The 21,244-nt window shown below is 34.8% G+C and overlaps 1 protein-coding gene across 2 annotated transcripts in view; it reads right to left on the minus strand.

Moving 5' to 3' along the window:
- Positions 1-1,451: 1,451 nt before the first annotated feature.
- Positions 1,452-21,244, minus strand: part of LOC125649087 (polypeptide N-acetylgalactosaminyltransferase 2-like) — a 37,834-nt gene continuing 18,041 nt past the window's right edge. The window contains exons 3-15 of one of the 2 annotated variants that reach the window (XM_048876312.2): positions 16,746-16,844; positions 15,982-16,049; positions 14,901-15,088; positions 14,533-14,620; positions 13,739-13,826; positions 11,170-11,273; positions 10,286-10,412; positions 9,175-9,267; positions 7,435-7,518; positions 7,114-7,240; positions 6,912-6,926; positions 5,806-5,925; positions 1,452-3,989 (exon numbers count right to left, since the gene is read on the minus strand). In XM_048876312.2, the coding sequence (XP_048732269.1) occupies positions 3,831-3,989; positions 5,806-5,925; positions 6,912-6,926; positions 7,114-7,240; positions 7,435-7,518; positions 9,175-9,267; positions 10,286-10,412; positions 11,170-11,273; positions 13,739-13,826; positions 14,533-14,620; positions 14,901-15,088; positions 15,982-16,049; positions 16,746-16,844 (1,360 nt within the window). In that variant the 3' untranslated portion in view covers positions 1,452-3,830. The remainder of the gene's footprint in view (positions 3,990-5,805; positions 5,926-6,911; positions 6,927-7,113; positions 7,241-7,434; positions 7,519-9,174; positions 9,268-10,285; positions 10,413-11,169; positions 11,274-13,738; positions 13,827-14,532; positions 14,621-14,900; positions 15,089-15,981; positions 16,050-16,745; positions 16,845-21,244) is intronic. The other variant, XM_048876313.2, reaches the window with a different exon arrangement.

Below are 21,244 nucleotides of genomic sequence, written 5' to 3' on the forward strand. Positions count from 1 at the left end.
CACATTAATTCATTTGAAGAGAGCATTAATTCATTTAGAGAGAGCAACTAAATAATTAAAGATATCTTCAATTCAACATATCCACAATTGAATTAATGATCTTTTTAATTGAATTGATGCGTGCATTAATTCCTTATACAAAAGCATTGTAAATAATTAAAAGATATCTTCAGTTGAATTAAAGAGATCATCAAATTATTTATACCGAGCTCTAAATCAATTATTGCGAGCAATATTTCTACGAAATTAATGCTCTCATCAATTGAATTGAAGAGAGCAATAATTGAATTAATGCGCGCATCAAATCTATTATTGCTCTCATTCATTCAATTGATGCTCTCATCAATTGAATTGAAGAGAGCAATAATTGAATTAATGCGTGCATTAAATCAATTATTGCTCTCATTAATTCAATTGATGTGCGCATTAATTCAATTGATGAGAGCAATAATTGAATTGAAGCGCGCTTTAATTCATTTGATGAGAGCAATAATTGATTTAATGCATGCATTAATTCAATTAAAGAGAGCAATAATTGAATCGATGATATCTTCAAATAATTGAATATATCTTAAATTATTTGAGTTTATGTTAATTTGGCGCTCCATACATATAAGGGAGAAAAATTCTACTTTTCCATTTTGAATTTGTTACAGGGTTGCAAGTTGGGGGAGAGAAATCCATGTTAAAAAGTGATTAAAGAGTATCATTTAGATTTAGTTTCATTATTGCAACAGAGATAGCTGGAAAGGAGAAATTTCTTGGTAATGGAATAGAGAAATATTGTGGAGATTACAGAAAGAATGCAATTTGTATTGTTTAACCTGAGGTGAGAGATGTCTTAATTTGGAAGTAATAGATCAAAGAGTCATTAAAGAAACATGATGTAAACAAAATAAAAGAATACAATAAATTTTGCTCTCACAGCTTTACGCTCCCCAAAGATATGGATACCTTTTTGATTTCAAGGTGAAAATTATATTACTCCAAGGCCAATTTAAGTTGAATGATCATGCCAATTTAAGGGATGCCCTACAGCTATTACAACATGAAGGATTGCTAGGTAAACTGCAGCTAGAGCAGCAAATCTCAATATAAACAAATGAGTTTCTTGCTATTTCATATAAAATCACAAAATTGTTTGGTTGCTACTCATCCAATTCACTTCAAATTTGGCAAGCAGAAAATCATTTGATCAAACATTCACTACATATTTCTTTAGCTTTAAAAAGTTGAACTTTGAAAATATTCATGCTTTAAATTGAGAATTTGAATTTTATAAAAAAAAAAAAAAAAACATACAACTTCGATCTAATTCAAATTTTACTAACATTTTCTACATGAGTTAAGTCACAGTTGTACAAAGGGTACATGCAATTTTAACTTTTATGTGGATTCTGAAGATTTATATAATTTTTTCATAATCTACAAAGAAGAAAGATAACACCAAGCATTAAAGCTGAGCTTTATTGTTAACCAGAACAGAGCCTGTTTTCCCTGACTACAGAATGGAGAACCATTACCAACTTCTACATAAGATTGCATCTTCGATTTTATCAGAGATCAGTGTACACCTAAATCATAATTTCATTTCAAAGCTATATAAATCATAACTTAAAGCTATAGTCTGCGTAAAGTAAACATGATGCAACTGGAAAAATGCAGGAGCAATTTCTCCTCAAATTCATTGACGGTGTACACATGTAAATCTTCAAACACAAAACTAATCAGAAATTTAACTACTGTTGCGGAATCACAATATATACATATATATATATAATATATATTTAATATAAATCACTTGACATATTGAAATCAATAAATAAATGTAATCTATAAGAAATGATATCAGTACACTCACATTATACCACAAAACAGATTATCAAGATCTATGCAGCAATTATCAAACAGATATTCAAAATTTCATCATTTAGAATCATGCACATATCATAATCAAAACATTAGTAAATACAGACTCACAATCTTAAGCCTATGGAAGATCGTAATAAATCCATCCTTTTGTCATGATACTGCATGACAATGGTGGAATTGTTTAAAAATCATTTCTTAAATATTCAGCGAAATTATGTCTCGAAAAAAATCATGCAAAATACATGTTTGAGGATCATACAGTGAAAACCAAATTCTGAGGAGAATAAATGATTTATTACTAGAACCAAAATTAATATGAAATAAAAGCTAACACACATTTCAATAATTTATGGATGTACCCTGAAGTGAATTTGAATTGCATAATTAAACAGTTTCTGCAATCAATACTTGTGACGGTGTGAAAAAACTGGGTTGTTTTAATGCATTACAATTATAGCTGTAAAAATGTGAAAACATAGAACGGTATGATCAATTCTTGTGGCCTTGATGGGTAAACCTTGCTGATAGGGATGGAAGACTGTTGGGTAGTGGATGAGATGTGGACTGGAGCAGTCCAGGGCCCTGGGACAGGAGAGCTCCACAAAGAAAGATAACTGAAACTTCAAATTTTACTTTGTCGGAATTTCATCCATGCAAAAACAAAATACAGTAATCAGCATTTTTGATAATTTGGCACAAAGAATGTAGGTGTCAGGTGGTGTCATGGAGATTAGAAAACAAAAACTGAAATTCATACAATAAGTACATTCTCGAATAAAAACAATAAGTATAATAAATTAAAAAAGCTTGAAATGTGAAGAAAAATATATATATCTGCTCAAAAACAAGTACACAATGGCAAGCTTTAAAAATACAGGAATAGTTTGACTTAAATTCATTTTATGCTTCTCCTAAATATCACTTAAATTTTAAATGTGGTGATTATACATGCACATGCTCACAGACAAATAAAGAACAGAAAAATGATGTCCAAGTAATCAATCTGTAGTTGATGAAAAACCCATCACAATTTCTATTTGTTTTCAATAATAGTTTCACATGAACAAATACACAGATTTAAATATAAAAAATTATGAAAATGTCATAAAATCTTTAAAAAAAACTATCAATGCACTGCAGTGAAAGAGACAAATGTATTAGTTTATTATCTCAATGATAAATTCCTGGAAAGTCTTTAGATACACAAAACCAGGACAAAGTAATCATTTGACCATTTACTCAGAAAAAGCACTTTAAGTCATGGAAAGACTGCCCCTCCCTAAAACAGTCAGAGGAATACCAAAGCTCCTCCAGACCAGAAGCGTAGCGGTAATTGAGACACCCCTGGCCAGTGTACCTTTGCAGAAAATATGGAATTCAATGACTACATATACATGTACATTAGATGATGGACTTGACCCATGAACGGATCAGTTTTGACCAAACAAAGTTGATAAAGCACTAAGATATAAAACGAATGATGATCTATATGTGATACACCAATACCAATGTACCACAATCTGTGTTAAACCACCTCTGTAAATGTGTAATCAAACAACATTTTACAACCTCCATCACACTCATCATTAAAACGAATAAAATTTTTATCACACTCTAGTTGACTTAAAGCCAAACACAAGCAACCTCTTTCAATACAAATTTTAAAAAAAAAATTCATAAACCTTGATAAACATATCCTTATTATAATGCTTCAACAGAAGAAATTAAAATATGAAAATCAACATTTTATCATAAATTAAACCTAACAATTCAGACATACAAAGCAGGAATATATGAACTCTACCTACAGCAAAATTGTCTCGAATAAATGGAGCTAATGATGAGCCATCACTACTACAGAGGCTAATTTTCACGATGATTGTCAGTCGGTGGGAACGTGACTAGACTCCACATTGTTGATAAATCACTGAGGAATTAATGCCCTTTATGTGGGGGAATTATCCCCCTTTACTGATGGCAAAGCTCCATTTCTGTGAAGCTGAAGTTTCCTGACAAGCATTCACAATGAGACCCTTTGTCTGGACCTCCTGACTGTCAATACACAGGTCGTAGCTGTGGGTCTTCAGCATGGAATCACTGTTTGTTCTCTCCCACATCTAGAAAAACAAAGATCTTTTTTATTGTATTTGATTATAATAGAGTCCTGTACTGAAGAAGTAGACAAATAATGAAGAGCTCTTTATCATTTTCGTTCGACATGGAGGATTTCGTGACAGAGTGTCAACTCTAGATTACTGTAAATCTTTGTGTTCAGTCATTATGAAAACGGAGTGTGTCCCATTGTTGATCAACAGCAAATCTCAATCAGCAGTGCATACATGTTTCACCAGTTCAAATTGTAAGACACTCACTGATAGGAGCAAGCCTCCTATGGAATGGACGAGTCTGCAGAGCAAGTCTGGAGGTCGCCTTTAGGCTCTTCACATTCTAACAGAGTGCACTGCATCCATTGAATTCTTTGTTTGACATTGTGTGTCTATGTATATCTTCTCTGTTGTTTAGTGCAATGTCAAAATAAATTGAAATTGGAAGGACATTTATCAGGTGAAAAAATACTCCTATTTTTTTGTGTAAGTGTATATGATCATTTTAGTGTAAACATCACTAACTTTATAGGCATTGTGTCAATGGTTAATTGGCTTAAACTTTGTACAACCTAAACAGCCAATCAATGATTGATGCATGTAACAATTTCATCTGCTCAATACCTAACTAGCCTCCAAAGAAACAACTGGAATTGATCTAAAGTATTTTGTATATGGGAAACAATTACAATAATGCAAACTACTGAAGATCAGTTTAACTCTGTTGACACCAGCATGGTTAGCAGAGTGCTTGTAAGCAAATCTAGAGACACTATGTCAATTTCATCAATTTTGAATTCATTTCTTCCATTTCTTTTCTATCCCTTTTTGAAAAAAAAAATATGATGTGAACACATCTGCATATGCATGGATAGATATGCCTCAGACTGACACAGACTTTACATGGATACATATGCCTCAGACTGACACAGACTATACATGGATAGATATGCCTCAGACTGACACAGACTATACATGAATAGATATGCCTCAGACTGACACAGACTATACAGTGATAGATATGCCTCAGACTGACACAGACTATACATGGATAGATATATGCCTCAGACTGACACAGACTATACATGGATAGATATGCCTCAGACTGACACAGACTATACATGAATAGATATGCCTCAGACTGACACAGACTATACAGTGATAGATATGCCTCAGACTGACACAGACTATACATGAATAGATATGCCTCAGACTGACACAGACTATACATGAATAGATATGCCTCAGACTGACACAGACTATACAGTGATAGATAAGCCTCAGACTGACACAGACTATACATGGATAGATATGCCTCAGAGTGACACAGACAATACAGTGATAGATATGCTTCAGACTGACACAGACTATACAGTGATAGATATGTCTCAGACTGACACAGACTACACATGGATAGATATATGCCTCAGACTGACACACACTATACATGGATAGATATGCCTCAGACTGACACAGACTACACAGTGATAGATATGCCTCAGACTGACACAGACTATACAGGGATAGATAAGCCTCAGACTGACACAGACTATACAAGGATAGATAAGCCTCAGACTGACACAGACTATACAGGGATAGATAAGCCTCAGACTGACACAGACTATACAGGGTTATCTTTCTAGGCTTTCTTTTGAACATATTTTATTGATCAAATTAAAAGGATTGGGGACAAGTTCTAACTACTTACAAGTCCCTCTCCTAAAATATTCCAATATGTCATTCAAGGTAGGTGACATTATCACAAGAAGAAAACATTACAACTGATGATTCTGACCAGTCACTCCCACATTAACTAAATTTATCTTACCTGGAGTGCGTTGCCTTCCTGGCACTGGAAAAGTTTGACTACTGTCCCCGGCATACTCCCAGTCAAGGTCACACAAAGGTCAAGATGACGAATAAAGCCGTCCTTTGTGAGAGAAAATTCCTGTAGAAAAGAACTGAATATTAAAAGTAAGCAAATTCTTTCTTTTTAATCATTCTTACATGCATTTATAAAAGTTCTACTAAAATCATACCAGGTGCTAATTCTTAGTTTCTATCACTATATATACATAGGAATTGTTTTAAGACCATCCATGGGAAATTTAAAAAATTTGATTCTTTAACTCTAATAATGTGTTGGCTATAATATTCCATGAAAATCATTATGAACAGCAGATAACTCTTTTCATTAAATAAACCATCGTAAAGGGCAGATAACTCCTGTCAATGTACTGAAATTTGTAAGAATAGAGGGAAATTTTACTCTGTAATACAACCACCAAATTCATGAAAGGATTTTTTTTTGAATACCATCACTGAAATACTCAGTAATTAAGCAAACCTCAGGAACTGAAGAATGGTGGGATATAACACAGAGAAAAGACATTTTTGCACTAGACTTAAGTTATGGTAGTAGATTATGATGAGGAAACAGAAGGTCAATATGGACTTGTAGCACCTCAGACTAAAAGCCTTTGTAAGCACATATTGGGGCTACTTCAAGCAAACAAAGTGAAGGGCCCAGACCGAGACAATACAATTTTCTGAAGTGGAATTTTGCACAAAGGAGGACATTTGATCACCATGAAAGGACAATGAACATATAATAAAAAATGTTCATTTCATAATTCAATGCCATCTTAAAACAGATCAGTAGAATAATTTTGAATCGGTATCAAGACCTTGCATGCTAACAAATTGAGAATCTTGAAATAGCCCCAACAGATATCCTCATATAAATATTTGTTGACATTTTTTTTAATCTACTTCCTTATTTAATGCATTATCATCAAGATAAGCACACACATTCAGTGTATTCTGTTATAAAACAAAGTCAGTAGTGTTTATAGTGCTTATAGAGTTAGCAGCTGTTAAAAGATTGCCACAACAAATCACTGTCTGTTTAAAGTTAAGCAGCCTAAGTATTACCTGGTTTGGGTTGACCTAGACAAAAACATTCTCACATCAGAACTGTAGAAAGCTTTAATATCTTTATTTCAAGTAAAATCTTGTAATGAATATTGAAGAATTACTTTTCATAACATGTGTTTTTTGCTCATAGACCTGTCTTTGTACATCAAATTGTCCTATGAATTATGCTAGAGAAAAAACTCCACAGTCCCCTTTTTACCTGATTTCCACCTGCAAAGTGACAAGGAAATATTCCCAAGTTTCCATCAGCAAAGTTTCCCAGTGTGTCCATACAGTTAGTGTCCTGTTGTATGCTTCCAAAGGCCTGATCCTGGTGTCCAGGCACCCTGTAATAAATGTCAAGGAGTCCAGAATTGTGCATTTACTATACACTTATTAATTTGGGGTGTTTAAATGAATAGCTTCATTCAGTGTGAAGACAAATTTGGTCTCCCCTGAAGAAGTCATTGATCATTCTAAAGTAAAAAAAAATATGTATTCCATTACTCTTACAGTGACCTGAAGACGGTTATTCACTCACTTGAGTTCTGGGTAGACATTTTCCAGGAACCATTTAAACGGTTTACAATTCAGTCTATTCCGGAGTTCCAATCTTTCTGAGATACTGCAACACACAAAACATCATAATACACAAAACATTGTAATACTCAAAACATCATGATACACAAAACATCATAATACTCAAAACATCATGATACACAAAACATCATAATACACAAAACATCATAATACACAAAACATCATAATACACAAAACATTGCAATACTCAAAACATCATAATACACAAAACATCATAATACACAAAACATTGCAATACTCAAAACATCATGATACACAAAACATTGTAATACTCAAAACACCATAATACACAAAACATCATAATACACAAAACATTTCTATACATATTATACCGCATAGCAAGTTTTTTCTGCAGGTGTAAACTTTGCCGATTTTCTAATTCAAATGGAATCAAATAATTCTTAAATTAGTGGAAACATTTTGGCGGACATGGAGTTCCAAACTATGAAAATTGATAAGCAATGTAGTGTTAATCACTTATCTCTAAAACGTTTCATTGTGATCAGACACAACTTTTAAAAAAGTTGGTATAAAAATTTTAATGGTGAATACTTATCAATGAGTACTACATGTACTTCACAAACGATCTCAGAAAGTAATAGTAAGACAACTTGTGCATCAAAACAAGTTGAGCAGATGGAGCTATCTTTCATTCAAAAATAGTCGTTTAACAGGAAGGAAGAAAATGCAACAGACCAGACTGGGATTTGAACCTAGCCCCTCATCTTCACAAGTCAAGGGTTATTGATTCGTTAACTTGCAGTTAGTGCAAGGTAACAAATCAATAACCCTTGACTTGTGAAGATGCTAGCCCCTCTGAATCTCTGTTAATTAAGTGCTCTACCAACTGAGCTATCTGGACACATGATCAAACCCGTCTGACCTCCACAGTTGAATTGCAGACCCATTTGGGTGCAAATTTAGCTAACCTCGCTGTGTAGTACCTCAATACGCAAAACATCAGTTTTAAATTATTGCGATATAGAATAAGAAGCTTATAGACCATATCAATGTAAATACTAAACATTTATCACAATTATGGTCCCATAAATTATAGTAGCATTGTGTGAACAAACTTGAATCTACACTATGAGAGGAAGTACTGCATTCTTGTGATTCTTGAGATGATATCTAAATTAGTATTCTTATAAACTTTAAATCACTATAGTGGCCTCTCTCTGACTGCAAGAGTCCTTCTGCTTCTCAAGAAGATCTTTAAAGAATTTTCCAAAATATTCCTATGTGAAACTTTTGTACAAGATTTACAATCAGATAAAAGTTAACACAAGTTTCACCTTTCCTTGTTCATGTCTTAACCTTCAAGATAACTCAGAGTTATCTCCCTCTTTCTAACATTGTTTCAGTTTATTTTGGGTGTGCCCTTACTCCAAAACCATTTTGTTGATATTGTTGGTTTTCCTTTGTAGTAAGCAACCTGTAACATCCTATTGTGATGACACAGTCAACCCTACACAGAGCATGTCATATACGAGCAATACGTACATAAATATAAATATTGAAAATATGTACCAGTATAGTTTTACTGTTTATCATCATCCTCTTTTTTAAAGCATCTCACTGTGAGATACTTTACATCATAAAATGCAAATTAAAACATCATAAAAATAGCCCCTGCAATACAACACATTTAGACCCACTGTATCGGTGGAGATGAACTTACTCTCCAAAGTTGACCATTTTGGCCGATGGGACAGCAGCATAGTAGAATTCTTTGTAATTGTCCATCCACACCTCAGCAGCTCTCCTGGTGTTGCTGTAAAAGGTTAAAGGTCAGATTAACATAACATGTAAGAAGTTGCATGATCATGGGTCAAAAGAGTTGATGAATGAAATAAATGGTTTCACCTATACAATTAATCTTCCCATGTAAAACTTTAACCTCCATGTTGGCCCCACCCTCACCCTGGGGTTAACAAATTTGTTGGTGTCAGGTATATTAACTTAACAAACTGTGTCCTTGTGTCTCTTGGGAAGACTTTCCTATAATGTATGAATTAAAAATATCAACCCCTTAAAGGCTTATTCTGAGAGTTTCATATTACTGTAGATTCCATATTTTACACCAGTACTTGATATGGCAAAATGACTCATATACGTCAAATCGCGTGATCATGAATTTATGTGTGGTCTGTTCATTAAGACTTCTTAAATGTAAATTAAAAGCGAATAACTTTATTTCACGAGTGATGCCTCTCATGAAATTACATGATGATAAATTCCTTGCGTACACGTGAGGAAATTTCAAACAGAGGAAACTTGAATATACATTTCATAGAGATGTTTGCATATTGTTTGCATATCAATTTGACAAACTGATCCCTTTTGACTCTTGAGAAAATTTTCAAAAATGTTTAACCGTATATTCCAATGTAAAACTTTAAAGTTCTAGTGTGGCCTCCCCCTGGTACTGGGCGTCTTGGTTTGAACAAACTTTAATCTACACTACATGAAGACACAGTTTAGCCAGTTCTTAAGATTTTTTTTTAAGCAATCCATCTTCTATTTACTATTTATCAATCATCTCCCCTTGGATGGGCTTTTGATCCTTCATTTAAAGAGACTTAAAGCTTGCTTTCCCTTTACAAATGATATTTTGTGGAAAGTTTAATTGAAATTGGCCAAACAGTTCTTGAGAAGAAGTTGAAACAGACAACAGACAAATTCTGATTTAAAATGCTGATTTGAACCTTAAGCTCAGGGGAGCTAAGAATGTCAGAGAAATAAGATATCAAAGAACAGAGATCATTGTGGTGTAACTGTTTAATAGTTACCGTGCAAAAACATTTCCACTGCCCCCTGGGAATGTGTAGGGATGCTGTTTCCTGAAGACATGACCAACTCTACTACAGGGGATGATTTCTAGAGATCCGTGGCACTGCCACACCCTGAAGGATATCTCTGTAATAAATCACACAACCTTACAAATATTATTAAAATTTAAAACCAGGAAAACTCAAACCACTATAATTATACCCACTATTGAATGATCAGCACAGACATTTTTTTTCACCCCACACTTGTTTACACCAAGGTACTTTCCACCCCAAACCTATACATACCCAGGTTCTCTACACCTCCAAACCTATACATACCCAGGTTCTATCCACCCTAAACCTATACATACCCAGGTTCTATACACCCTAAATCTATACATACCAGGTTCTATCCACCCTAAACCTATACATACCCAGGTTCTATACACCCTAAACCTATACATACCGAGGTTCTATCCACCCAAAACCTATACATACCCAGGTTCTATACACCCTAAAGCTATACATACTCAGATTCTATCCACCCTAAACCTATACATACCCAGGTTCTATACACCCTAAACCTATACATACCCAGGTTCTATCCACCCAAAACCTATACATACTCAGGTTCTATACACCCTAAAGCTATACATACTCAGGTTCTATCCACCCTAAACCTATATATACCCAGGTTCTCTACACCCCCAAACCTATACATACCAGGTTCTATTCACCCTAAACCTATACATACCCAGGTTCTCTACACCCCAAACCTACACATACCAGGTTCTATTCATCCGAAACCTAAACATATCCAGGTTCTATCCACCCTAAACCTATACATACCCAGGCTCTATCTACCCAAAACCTACACACATCTACTATCACACTATACATACCCAGGTTTTCTCCACCCCAGACATCCATGTTCTTGTCATACTTTCCATGTTCTTCAAACCATTTCTTTTCGATGCTGAACAAACCCCCAGCAATCATAGGAGTCCTACCAAAGGATTACAGAAATACATTTGTCAATTAATGCATTATGGGTAATCTTGTCACATTCAAAGTGGGAGTAAATTTTACACTCCATGCAATAAGAAATACACAATCTGCACACTTGCATAAACATAATGGGAACAATAAACTACATATTGGGAACAATAAACGTCATTAATACTATAAACACAAGGCTAAAATAGAAAGTTTATAAACTGGATGTCATAAACTAACTGTTTTTGCTCATAAATGCTGGGCTGTCCAGACTGTAAGCTCATTTAACCAATTCGTTTTCTCCTTAACATGGAAATATAACATGCAATATCTACACCTGTAAAAATGTGCCAGGTTAGTATTTATGCATGCAAGTCACTCCTCCTCCCAATCCCAACTCTCCCAAAAAAGTATAATCCCATGGCAGAATCTTAAAACTTCACATTTCCTGGGGGTTGATATTGGGGTACATAAACAAGTCATTCAGTACCACTATTTATAAACCTGGATCACTACACAAATTTTGCACTTCTTAGCTGTCAGTTTATGTCAGATCAAGTTCTTCACAGACAGGTCAAGTAATTTCATAGTTTCATCTCTCTTCAGAGAATTATTCATACCTCCACAAACCTCAAAGTCGACAGGATTGTGATAAAACTTTTTAGATATCTAGGCATCCAACATAACAGGTTTTTGTTTTTTTTTAAGTTATTACATGCATTCACGGTTGTGGAAGTAAACCTTGCTCATTTGTCATTGTTGAGCAATAAAAACTGTAAACATTCTACTAAAGTGTTCTTTTTTTCTATTCTCTAGAACTTGTGTCACATTACAGATTGTGAAGCATTTATCTGCTAAGAACAATAATTTCTAAATATTTACATTTCCAATGTTTTGCCTTTGATATCTTTCCCATTGAAATGATAGCCATTTCCTCATGAATATGAACGATCTTGCTAAATACATTATTTAACGGCTGGGAATATTCAAAAAGAATTGAAGTAAAATGAAATATTAAAAATAAATTTCATTTTTGAAAATACCTGAGAGCATGAACAGCAACGCTTCATGCCTGCATACAATTCACGAAGCGATGTGCTTTATGAAGTATTCTGGCGTAGAGCGCTGCAGTTCATGCCCTCATGTATTTTTAAAGATGAAATTTATTTCTTAACTAATGAATGCCATTGTCAGCCATTTTATCGATAACCAGAAATGCCTTATATATATGATAAATTATAAAACATAAAATTACAACTGTTCACTATAAAAATTACAAAAACAAACTACTTTATTTGAGAAATTTCACTCTTCAGGGCATGAACTGCAACACTTTATGCAAGCATACTTCATAATGCATGTTAGCTGGCGTGAAGCATTGCAATTCATACCTTCGTGAATTTTCAAAACTGAAATTTATTATTTAAATTTACATTCTACTTTCAATTCTGTAAAAAATGTTGTCTTCTTTTTCATCTGCTGCTTGGTCTCTATTCTGTATGTTGGCTTTCAAAATGGCAACATCAGTGTCAGGGTTTCTGAGGTGGTCATAACATTGTTATGCTTAATCTTTGCTAGCTGTTTTATTATAAAACGCACTACCAGGTAGTTACTAATTCAAAGTTACTACACAAATCCAAAGCTACAAAACAATAAACATTTCACCACTCATCTGCATTTGTTTAAAACTTACAACCCTCAGCTTACATATTTAGAATTAGGAAACAGTTTGGGGCTATTACAGTGCAATTATCTATTGATCTCCAGAACTTAGGTGATGTCTGTACACTGAGGACAGGTGTTTCTACCCAGAAGATGTGATCAAAAGAGTGGTGCCCTGAAGCCATACATGGATATTTACCTAACAGACTTGCTCTACAGAGTGGTTAATTCTGCTGAATTTGAAATAATGAAGGTGATTTTAACTCATGGGTACATATTAACAGAGGTATTTGAGATTACCATGTTCAACATAATGAGGTTTATTCAAATCATTTTACATAAAAGATTTTGTCAGAACCACACACTTACTTCAACGTATCCGGGGTATTCCAGATCTTTGTGTTTGAGATACCCAAGTTTAACTGTTCATCAAAAATACTTCTCACCAAGAAGTACCTACTATTCTAATTTGACCCTGGTTCATCAATACATTACAACATTCATGTCATAAAACACCTTTTAAACTTATCTTAATTCAAGGCTATGGATATCAGACATAAACTTCTTCAGTGATTGATCTGATTTAAAACAGATTGTAGAAATCTGCTATTGGCCCACTGTAATTACAGCTGGTTTCTCCAATCTCAATTGTAACAACCAACCCCCCCCCTCCTCCTCCCAACCTATATCTGCTGCGTGTGATCTGACAACACATACCTGATTGGTTGTATTGGGTTTCCCGCTCGTTTGTTTGACAACACATACCTGATTGGTTGTATTGGGTTTCCCGCTCGTTTGTTTGACAACACATACCTGATTGGTTGTATCGGGTTTCCCGCTCGTTTGTTTCTCTCCTCTGGAGTCATGTAATCCCACTTGAACACTAAATTCCAATCAAACCCTACAGAAGACAATGGAAATTCAATTTACATCTCCATCTGTATATCTATTTAATTTGTTTAAAAACAGGAGAGCAATTTATGAAAACTCTTCTTGAAAGGTTTCATTGCTAAAGCTGTATATTAGAGATACTAGTATCCAGAGACAAATTAATAGTAACCTTATGAGAGCTGAGCAACCTTGAACTTTGGACCTTGAAAAAAGGGTCATTATTTTGACCACTGTACTACTAGTCATCAACTACTAATTGACCCCATAAAAAATATGTGTTTTTACATTGTGATTACAACCTTGACCCACAATCTTTTGACCCAAATATCGATAAACCATTTTAGTAATTATGAGACTGAAATTTGTAATAGCACTCTTAAGTGTCCACATTATATTCCAGATTCACATATTCATGCATGGGCAAGTTACTACATCCCCTTTGTTGTGAGGGGAGGGACTGACTAACATCCACAATCACATCCACCACTTTAACATGTTCCTTGTAAAAAATGTCTTCAAATGCTCTTCATATGGAATAACAAATATGTTGGAAATGTATTTTCTTTTAGAATTAGGTTATACAGAAAGGAGTAGAATAATTTAAGTACATGTACTATCATGAGAGAACTTGGTGGCATTAAGTACCAAAAACATAATATTGTATGACTGATGAGTATTGTAAGAGCCCTTGTTGTGATGAAATTTGTAATACTCACCCCCCTTGAGATCTGCTGAGGCCCCGATGTACTCAAAATTATCCATGTTGATAACATCTATAATGGGACTCACAACACGAGTTCTATCCTGAAAACATTACACACTCAGTATTATATTTAGTCAAATAAACAAAATTTAAAAAGCCATATAACAAATACTTATACATTTATGCAAATTTCATAAAAAAAGTTTAAAAATCAGCCATTCTGTCCTGTATTTAGAATTCCCTTTTAGTACTTTGACTATACTTTTGATTTAGTTCATTCTGTTCAGACGAGCTCAGCCCACCCTGTGTAACACTTGCCCCTTACATTCACTTGGCTAACATCATATTTATGATGTCCAAACTCCCCAATTTTCCCCTCACCTCCTTTATCCTGTCCAGCAGGGGCTCTAACCAACCCACGTTACACTCACAGTGGCTGTCAAGAAAGGTCAGGATAGGGGCCTTCGCAGCGTCTGCTCCCTTCACACGGGACCGCATCAGCCCCTCTCGCTTGTTATTGCGGAGAATCTTCACCTTCTTTATTTTGGCCAGTTCTTCCCCATCTGAGGCTGTCAATGGTCAAAAGGAGAACTAAACAAACATTCTGTAAGTATTGCATAGTTGCAGCAATACATGTCCCCTATAGGCCCCAAGTCAAGTTGTCTAAGTAATATTCTGCATGAATAATTATATGTTCAGTTTATGCACAAGAATAATTAGGATCCATAAAATAAAAGCCATATATGACTGATTCAAATTCTTTATTTTCTATGTCCAAGGGCTATAACTCAGCAAAAAAAATCAATGGACAGGAACAAAATTAAAATTTGATCTATGATTTGTCATGGTAAAGCAATTTAATTACCAAACATCAATTAAATATCTGCAGATGAATATCTGCAAACATGACCCCCCCCCCCCTCCCAAATGCAGACAACTGAGTATTTGAGTTAATTTTCTAAGTCCGAGGGCCATAACTCAGCAAAAAATCAAAATTCGAACTTGATTTGAAACTTGTCATGGTAAAACTGGCTGCAATGTACCAAATATCAAATGAATATCTGTAAGCATGAGGAAAAATGTGTGGAAAACTCATTTGCCAGACTGATGGATGGACAGAGTGCAAACCTCTGGCTGTGCTGGTTAAGGGAACTAATAAACAGCTTTCTCACTGAAACACATCTATATATAACAGTAAAGGGGAAGTAAACAGAGTTTTCTTTCTAAAAATGTGTACTGAGTGTTCTCTAGGGATATCGTTAAAACACATTCTCTAACCATATCTGTGGAGTCCTTTAGCAAATTTTTTTAGTTCAATTTAAACATATAACTGACATTCCACTGTAGTCTGCAAATTTAGATTTTAATATCAAAGTTTTAAAAATAATTCCCCTTTTCAGCTCAACAGTACACAGTTCAGAACTGAACTAGATTTTTCTCGCATTCCAGCAAAACAACTTACCATCATCACTGAAGTCGTCCACCAGGATGATCTCAGTAATCAGATGTTTGGGACTTCTGGAGAAAACACTGTCAAAAAATAAACAAAAATCTAGCAATCCAAGGCTCTAATGTACACAAATTTCCTCCAATCCAAGGCTTTAAACATACAACCTTGTGTATACAAATCTACATTGTCTGACAATCTACATTGTCAAAAGCTACCTTACACTGCAATCAGCATACTGTCTCCAATCAAACATTCTGAACACAATCAGTACACTGAGAAAGTATATAGCAAACTTGTATTTGGCTCATATACTAAGCAGCAGTCTAAGTTAATCTCTCTCTCTCTCTCTCTTTATCTCTTATACATAAGAAGGCATGGACCTTACAATTTATAACAAACTAAGGCTTACTCAACAAAATATGTTAAAATCAAACCAAACTTTTATTTCAATCTCTCTCCTTCTCTCTAAACATACAAGAATTCTTTACAACAGAGAATTTTTACCAGTCTCAGTGCCATTTCACAACATAGTCTGCTCATATTACCTGACGGCGGCACATAGTAATATTTCACAACATAGTCTGCTAATATTACCTGACGGCGAATAGTAATATTTCACATCGTAGCCTGCTAATATTACCTGAGGGCGGTGCGTAATAATATTTTACAACATAGTTTGCTTATATTTAAAACAAATTTCATTTTTGAAAATACACGAGGGTATGAACTGCGACGCTTCATGCCAGTATACTTCATGAAGTGCCTGGTTATATTACCTGACGATGGTGCGTAGTAAAGTTGACCTGGCCTCATTATGAAATGTGATGATGACACTGGTAGGGTCAAGGTCACTGTGATGGCTTTCTTCTCTGCACCTGTCAAAGGTAACAAATAGTAAATAAATGTGGTGGTTTTCTCTCTACACCTGTCAAAGGTAACAAACAGAAAGTGTGGTGGTTTTCTCTCTTCACCTGTCAAAGGTAACAAATAGTAAATAAATGTGGTGGCTTTCTCTCTACACCTGTCAAAGGTAACAAATAGTAAATAAATGTGGTGGCTTTCTCTCTACACCTGTCAAAGGTAACAAATAGTACATAAATGTGGTGGATTTCTCTCTACACCTGTCAAAGGTAATAAACAGTCAGTGTGGTGTTTTCTCTCTACACCTGTCAAAGGTAACAAACAGAAAGTGTGGTGGTTTTCTCGCTACACCTGTAAAAGGTAACAAACAGTCAGTGTGGCAGTTTTCTCTCTACACCTGTCAAAGATAACAAACAGAAAGTGTGGTGGTTTTCTCGCTACACCTGTAAAAGGTAACAAACAGTCAGTGTGGCAGTTTTCTCTCTACACCTGTCAAAGATAACAAACAGAAAGTGTGGTGGTTTTCTCGCTACACCTGTAAAAGGTAACAAACAGTCAGTGTGGCAGTTTTCTCTCTACACCTGTCAAAGATAACAAACAGAAAGTGTGGTGGTTTTCTCGCTACACCTGTAAAAGGTAACAAACAGTCAGTGTGGCAGTTTTCTCTCTACACCTGTCAAAGGTAACAAACAGAAAGTGTGGTAGTTTTCTCTCTACACCTGTCAAAGGTAACAAGTGTGGTGGCTTTCTTTTCTAAACCTCTCAGAGGAAACAAAGCACTGTAAGCCACTGGGACTAGTTGTATATTCATATGATACTTTGATATACTGCAAACACGTAGAAATTCCTCAGGGAGACATCCCAGATCCCGATCATGTCCTTACTTTGAGGTTTTGTTCTCAAATGTTCATCATTTTTATTTCACGGTGAAACAAATCTATATGATAATCCAGTAAGACCCATTCTGCAACTTATTCAGTCTAGTGTGTATCATTGATACCAGTGAAATCATTCATTTTTGTAGGCATCTAATTTTCAGTTTTCCTGGAACAGACATACAACAATTCTTCACAAACAAGACATATATCAGAAACAAAAACTCAAACCAAACACAATCATTGCAATTTATTAACAGTATTTAAAAGCTTCTAACTTGCTATGTAACCATGCATTAAAGTGGACACATTCTAACTTGCTATGTAACCATGCATCAAAGTGGACACATTCTAACTTGCTATGTAACCATGCATCAAAGTGGACACATTCTAACTTGCTATGTAACCATGCATCAAAGTGGATGCATTCTACCTTGCTATGTAACAATGCATTAAAGTATACACATTCTAATTTACTAAGTAACCATGTATCAAAGTGGATGCTTTTTAACTTCATTTGTAACCAAGTATGAAAGCAGATTCTTTCTAAACTTGATATGTAACTTTACATTGAATGTGACACACAATCCAATGAACACATTCTAAAATAAGTTACCAACCAGAAACCAAATGTGCTAAACAACCACTGCCATTAGCTTCATTACAGCTCTTCAACAAATCCAACACGTGTCCTTGACTTTTAGCCACAATACATGTAGAGATACTAGCACAGAATATTGAAGTCTGTGAACATCTCCTATACAACTGTCTCTTGGTACCATGCAGGTGCCCCTATCAGGCCAGACGTAATGTAAAGCATCATAAATATCAAGGACAGACATTTCAGCACCATTAACATACCATAATAGATAGAAAAGTACATGCAAGGAATTATATTAATGCAAAACGTGACCTTCTTCCTATAAATGCTCATGATTTAATAAGTCAAATCTTCATTGATATGCAGAGAATCAAGTTTGATTTTTTGCAATGTAAAATTAGCTTCTGGGACTCACTTTAGACATATTTATAAGTGCATAAATTTCCGAATGAATGAACAAAGTGTTTAGATTTGGGAGGCAAAGAAAAACAATAGGTAATAATATCTGGGTGGGCATATAATCAAACTTGCCGGGCAGGAAACCAAACAGAAAGACAATGGAGAATAAGATCTGGGTGTGGGCACTTTAATCAGACACAGAGAGCACAAACCTCAGACATAGCCAATGGGGAATAATACTGGTGACTCTCATTGGTTTTAACTTTCATCCCTCAAAGTTCTTGATCTTTCGAAGCTAAATCACGGTCCCAATTTTTTCTCTCTACATATTACTCTTTGATTTTTTTAACCTCAAGTTTCTCAAAGTGAAGTTTGGGTTCCGTAAAATATATTTCATTGTTTCTCATTTTTTATATCCCAAAGTGGTTTTAGCCTATACACGCCATCAATTAAGTGTATAATTATTTCCTCCACTTGGACCTTACTTAACTAATGGTGAATGTCTGGGGCTAGGGTGGCTGTGTTGATTGAGTGATTACACAGTGACATAGCCCCTGTGCTTCTGTTTGGGGTATACAATTAATTTTTAGTTGGTCAATTTTAACCCAGCAGCAGATCTGTTGCTTAATAAATGTTTGAAGGTGTGTTTGGACACAAGTATAGTGGGAAAATATGTTAGGAATTTTTTTATTTTAAATTTTTGAGATGGTGATGCAAAAATACAGTATTAGGCCTCAACCATGCACATTTTTTTCTGTAAATTTTTGAGATGGCAATGCAAAATACAATATAAGCCTCAACCATGCACATTTTTTCTGCACCGTAAATCAAAGGTTTCTATAATGGGTGGATCTGTAGCTCTCTGGTATGTCCTAATATTTTCCCAGAGAGCTACACATCTGCAGCTAATTTTATTACTGTTACAGTTTCTATATTTTAACTGTTGAAATGCTGTTATAATGTGTTATAAATGCACATGTTATTTATTAGTTGAAGGAAAAAAATATTGTGAAAACTGTAAAAATTCCTGATTAATTAATAAAGCAGTTTTGATTTTTGATTTGATCTACTGGTGACTATACTGACCTGTTCAAGTATTGGTTGACCTCAGCCTACGTCCTCAGTCAATCAATACCTGACCAGGTCCATGTAGTGACGGGTAGACCTCATTAAAAGTCAATAATTATATAATACTAGTATGGGGAAGGGGAATTAACCAGACACCGAGGGTGGAAACCCAAGACAGACACAATGGTGAATTAGAGATTGTTTTTATGAAAAACAAATGTCTCCTAAGCTCCCCAAATTGGAAGTGCTCCAAATGAAACCTCCTCCCTTTAATATACTGCACAGTATGGAGGAGAAAGCATGAGCAGGAACATATACAATATGAACTCCAATAAGCCATATAGGACAAGTGTTCACAAACTATTTTACACCCTCCACCCCTAAGATCCACTATAACTTTAATAACAACAATTGGATCCTCCTGTCCCGGCAAAATGCACATCTGCAAATGGCATTGAAGTATCATACAAAATCTCAAGTCTATTGGATAAGCCATATGAGAGGAGAAGCATTCACAAGCTATTTTAACATCCTCCACCCCTCTTAGATCCACTATAACTTATAGGAAAATAATTGGATCCTCCTGTCCCGACAATATGCACATCTACAAATGGCAATGAAGGATTGTACAACGTTTCAAATCTATCCGATAAGCCATATAGGAGAAGTGTTCACAAGTTATTTTATTAGGGGGAGGGCTTAATCAGAAAAGACAAACAATAAGGTAAAATATTGAGGAATTAAAATATTGGGAAATGAGATGGGGGGGGGGGAGATAATTAATCAGATGCTAAGGGTGGGGACCCTTAACAGAGAGAGAAAAATGGAAATACAAGTTTAAATTTTTCCTTTTTACAGAATCTTTAACTAGTAAAAATAATGCTTCAAAATTTCCTACATTACATCATGTTCTAATAATTGAGAGATAACTTAGTTACTTTAATGAAAATTGGACAGCTTTTCATTAATTAAACTTTCCCATTTGTTTTAAACTTTCAGCCTTAAAGTTGCAAATAATAATACAATGAGTTCCTGAGAATTGTCTGCAAAGACCCGTCAGGATCTTTATAAATGGCAGAGGATCAATCATCCCCATAATCGACTTCAGGCTAATTATCCGAGGTGTCACAAGATCACAAAGCGCAGACACCTCAAAATTAATACATGTCAACCTCAAGTGATGACAAATAATGTAAATAATGTCTGGAAGAAATTAACACCAAAGTATATTAACCACAGCATACTCAATTATAAAATGTGTACATCACACACATAATGCTGGGATGTTAATAAATTATTAATGCATTGCTTGTTCTTGTGCTTATATAAATTGTCCTCCAGGCTACTGCAAGTTTTCATATCATTCGAATCAACAATGTAAATGTAATTAGTCTAATTTACTGTAAACTGTTCGTAAAAAAGATTCTAAAATACATCATTTGTTGTTAGAAATAGATTTTGAAGACTCTTC

Source organism: Ostrea edulis, chromosome 5 (assembly GCF_947568905.1).
Source record: "Ostrea edulis chromosome 5, xbOstEdul1.1, whole genome shotgun sequence".
NCBI classification, from domain to species: domain Eukaryota; kingdom Metazoa; phylum Mollusca; class Bivalvia; order Ostreida; family Ostreidae; genus Ostrea; species Ostrea edulis.